The sequence below is a fragment of the Octopus bimaculoides genome, chromosome 4 (genome assembly GCF_001194135.2).
Source record: "Octopus bimaculoides isolate UCB-OBI-ISO-001 chromosome 4, ASM119413v2, whole genome shotgun sequence".
In the NCBI taxonomy this organism is placed as follows: Eukaryota; Metazoa; Mollusca; class Cephalopoda; order Octopoda; family Octopodidae; genus Octopus; species Octopus bimaculoides.
Genome location: NC_068984.1, coordinates 45593170 through 45597895, shown reverse-complemented (window position 1 = coordinate 45597895; position 4726 = coordinate 45593170). Strand labels below are relative to the sequence as shown.

The following is a 4726-nucleotide window of genomic DNA, read 5'->3' as shown; positions in this document are numbered from 1 at the left end:
CATGAAGAAGTGTGTGCGCGTATTTGTTGGGTTGATGCACCCGAGAAACATGTAAGAAAATGTACACAAATATTGTTTAAAAATAATTTGTCTTTACAGACCATGTTTGGAATTATCAATGTAATTGATAGCAAAGTGTGTAAAAAATTATATGAAATCCAGGTTTAGTCATATAACGAGGAAGTTAGTGAAGTTATAACATGTTGATAACATGATGTCTCCATCCATTATAATGAGAAATTGAAAGAGAAAGATAATGACACTCAATCTTTAGAAGAAAAATTAATTGTATTGTTGATAGAAAGGCAGTAAAAGTAGAAAGCAGTGAAGTGGAGTGGGAGACATAGCCTGCCAAATGAAGGGCAAACTTATTGAAGTTGTAACATGTTGACAGCGGAGTGTCTCCATACATTATTATGAGAAATTGAAAGAGAGAGATAATTCCACTCTGTCCCCCCTACATAGCTGTTGGTGGCTTAATAATCACAGGTGATGTTCAATTTCGGAAGTATTGTCCAAGTTTGTCTTGTTTTGGAATGAAGAAAAGGTACGTAAAAATAATTGTGCTATTTTAGTAGAATTATACGAAAGTGAAACATTAGAAGCAAATCAAAATACTGCCCGAAAATTACCGCAAAATTGTGCGACCCGACCTCGTTTTCGAGCTTATTTTAGTAGTAAAAAAGAGTTTTTGTGCCAAAAATACACTTTATTTGGTGGCCGAAAGATTACTGAATCTTTTGATACCTCATACGTCAAACTTAGCGACTTAGTTTTCGAATCCATAAAGAACATACGCACGCGCACACGCACACACACACACACACACATATATACAAACTCTGTTTTATTATATAAAATACATATATACATCTCACGATCATTGTTTTTAAGAAAGAAAATAATGTCATTTGACGCACATAATACTTAATCTAGTCTTTAGTAGTCATGCATTGTGCAATTTTTAATGATTTAACCCGTTTGGGTATCATATTGATGATTAAATGTCTGCACAGATGATAAAACGGTCTAATGAGGCGTGTCTGTTTACTTGAAATGTCTGTGTGTATATCTGTGTACACATACATATGCACATATATAAATACATGCATATATATACATACAAACACATACACGTACATACACACACACACACGTACATACACACACACATACACATACACACACAACACATATATGTATTTATTTTTATATATGGTTATGTGTGCAAATAAATAATTTTTTGTATGTCTAATATTTCAGGAGTCAGCTGAGTTTGTCTGTGGGGGAGAGGGAACACACAGCAATTAGGAAAGAAAGTTCAATTTCTTCCGTTTATACCAAGGAATCAGAAGGTCAGTGAGTAATACACTAAAGTTTGTGTTTTGCTTTTGTTTTCTTGTGTGATTCAACAAAGAGGTGGAGAAGGAGTGATGTATGTGTATCTGTGAAACGCGACGGTTCCAAGAATAGAAAATAATGTAATGTCGGATCTTTGTTCATAGTAGTAGAATATGTGTTAAGTGGGAAGCAAGTATATGGCTGTGAAAGTGGTGAGTGTACTAATGTTAGTGTAGACGGTTCTTTTTAGAACACAAAATTTTAGCACTCGTAATTATTAAGACTGTCAAATACTATACAAAGCACTATGTTTTAATTGACAAAAATGAGAAAATGTGGCATTCATTTGTTTACTAATGACAAGAGAGGCGTGTAAGCCTTATTAGCAACGTCATCTTCATCGACGAATCAACAAAAAAATAACAGCCAAATCTTTTTTCCAATTGCATGTTATTCTTTTTTTTTTTTTTTTTTTTTAAAGGGACACATTTGGCAATGTAATCTCTGATAAAATGACGGGAGGATCATGACTGAAATACATTTTAATTGTTGGTGTTTTAGATCAGGAGCGATTTAAGGATAAACATCATCATCATCGTCATCATCATCATCGTCGTCGTCGTCGTCGTCGTCGTAACTCTCAAAATTGATTGTTATATTTGGGACAGTGGTTTACTTCAGTCAGACGTTGTATATTTGTTGTTCTACTTATTATTGTTATAGCTATTGCTATTATTATTGTTGTTGTTATTATTATTGTTGTTGATGATGTTTAATCCATACCTAATATCCAAAATAATAAGGATTCTATGAGCGAGGAGAAATTAAATTTGTTATAAACGAAAAAAAAAAGGAAATATAATTGGACTTTTAAGACCAAATTTTAAAAATATTGTAAATTCGTTCGCTAATATAGAACTAGTCTGAGTTGATAATTATATTATTGATAGTCAATTCTAAACGCTCCAATAATTGAAGAATGTTCGTTTATTTTTATGGAGACAGGAATGCTTGACTCGATATTGCGTGACAGCACTGTAATATTTCTGTTGCCAAGCACATGTAAATTGTCCATTTGCGTCCATATCACCACCGTCTTGCAATGGTTGTTACCGATTCACAGTCAGAAGGCGGAATCAATCAATCATGCTAAATATCCTAGGGAAACTGCAAGAGACACAACTTCCTACCTTCATCTTTCCTGGTCATCAGCCATCCTCAAGTTTTCCACCAATTTCATCACTGTTCATTACTTGACGCTGCTCAACTATCTCCTACGTAGTCTTCCTACACATTTTTACCGGCTGTTTGTCTATGCACAACGATATTGCTCGTGGCAGAGTGTCACAACGTCGTGTTATATGACTAAACCACTTTATTTCCCGCATTTTTGGCAATTAATAACAAAGTTTCATGGTCCGCTATATTCCCATTAATTCCTCACCTAGCACACACTTTATTTCAATGTTCTATAAATAGAATTTAGAGCATCTTTCAATGACATTTCATTTCAAAGGCCAAACTCTTTTTCCAGCATGCAACGTCTCCGACACGCAAACATAAAGTACAACTAGCCTAAGATATTATCATAGTTATTGTGAACTTTATTGTTATATTTCTACGCAGTATTTAGTTTTCTTAAGACACTGTAGCTGCCTTAATCGTGCATTTTACTTTTTTATTAATCTCACATTATTCATTATTAAATATTTAGATTTATCAACTAGAGTCAGCGCCGTTTCTACTATTTCAATGGATGACTACCTTCATTTTGTATTTACTAGATATTAATATGCTATTTTTTCCAGTATTTATTTCCGCGCCATATCTTCTGCTACGTATTGTTATATTTCTAAATACTTCATTTTCTCCTATTGAATATCATCGGCAAAATTACATCCTAGTTTAATTTTTTTTCTCAAATGACTCGAGGGCTTCTGGCATTATATAGTCAAGAATCACATTGAAAAATGTGAATGAAAGTTTACACTTCTGTCTGTTGTTTTAAACCGGTTACTTGGTGAATTTTTCTAATCAAAACCAGATGGTTTACATGTTCATATAATGAATCACTTTTTCTTTTATAGTATTGGTCAATGGTTGTTATATTTTTCCTTAGAAGCTATAGTGCTCCATACCAGACAGGGTCAACAACTTTTTTAAAGTCAATGAAATTGTGGTAAAGGTCTGATTGGTGTTCCAAGTGTCGTTCTGCTAGAATATTTAAGTTACAATTCTACTCAGCAATATTTCCTCCCTTCTTAAAAACCAGATTTCATTAAGTACTCGTTTTTATTATTAGCTTCATGAGAGCAAATAAAACAGCAAAGTCTTGCTTGGATGCCCAATTAAACTAATTGTGCTGTTTTTGTTTCAGGATTTTTGGAGTAGTTCTCAATTGATTCTATCCATTTATTATAAAACACTATTACAGATTACACAACTTAACTCAGTGATATATTCACCTTCAATTCTACATTAATGTTACCTATTCCGGGTAATTTATTACTATTTTGTTTCATTGTTGCTTGTATGATTTCAGAAACGGTTACTAGTTCTTTCTGAATTTTAGCATAAATATCCTATCTTATCTTAGCACGTTACTATCCATCTTCAGTAACGTGATTGTAGAGTTCATTGGCTTTGGTAAATAAATCATATTTATCTTCAGCAACTTAAGATCTTTTGTATGCTATTTAAAGATATTTATTCCATGATTTCTTTCTATCTCCTCTCATTTTTCGCCTCTTTTTTTTTTCTTCTTAATTTTCTACTATCCAAATTATATTCCATTCCTGAAGTTTCATTTTATATTGTTTTTGTCTCAGGTTTCTTCATTCATCACAACTGACTGGAATATCTTTTTTTATCCAACGACTCTAAACGTTCTTCTTTTACCAAAAATTATTTTACCAAGAATTCTTTCTGCTGTTGCTATTTCTTCAAGGACCCCTATTATAGTTTGCTCTTATGTTCGGCTGTTTGAATTTTTAAAGATCCTATTACATTCCTCCATTTTAGTTCTCCTTCACTGATTGACTCTTAATTTTTATTGCTATTATAAGGATGTTGTAAGGCAACGAACTGGCAGAACCGTTAGCACACCGAGTAAAACATCTAACAGTATTCCGTCCGTCTTTACTTTCTGAGTTCAAATTCCTCCGAGGATGACTTTGCTTTTTATCCTTCCGGGGTCAATGTAATCGACTAGCCCCCTCCCCCAAAGTTTCAGGCCTTGTACTTACTCTCTCTTTTACACTTTTACTTGTTTCAGTCATTTGACTGCGGCCATGCTGGAGCACCGCCTTTAGTCGAGAAAATCGACCCCAGGACTTATTCTTTGAAAGCCTAGTACTTATTCTATCGGTCTGTTTTGCCGAACCGC

General features: G+C 33.6%; 1 protein-coding gene across 2 annotated transcripts in view; it reads left to right on the top strand.

Moving 5' to 3' along the window:
- LOC106884508 (potassium voltage-gated channel subfamily KQT member 1) overlaps positions 1–4726 on the top strand; it is a 717249-nt gene that overhangs the window by 700545 nt on the left and 11978 nt on the right. For both annotated transcript variants that reach the window (XM_052967039.1, XM_014935928.2), the window contains exon 9: positions 1264–1355. In XM_052967039.1, the coding sequence (XP_052822999.1) occupies positions 1264–1355 (92 nt within the window). The remainder of the gene's footprint in view (positions 1–1263; positions 1356–4726) is intronic.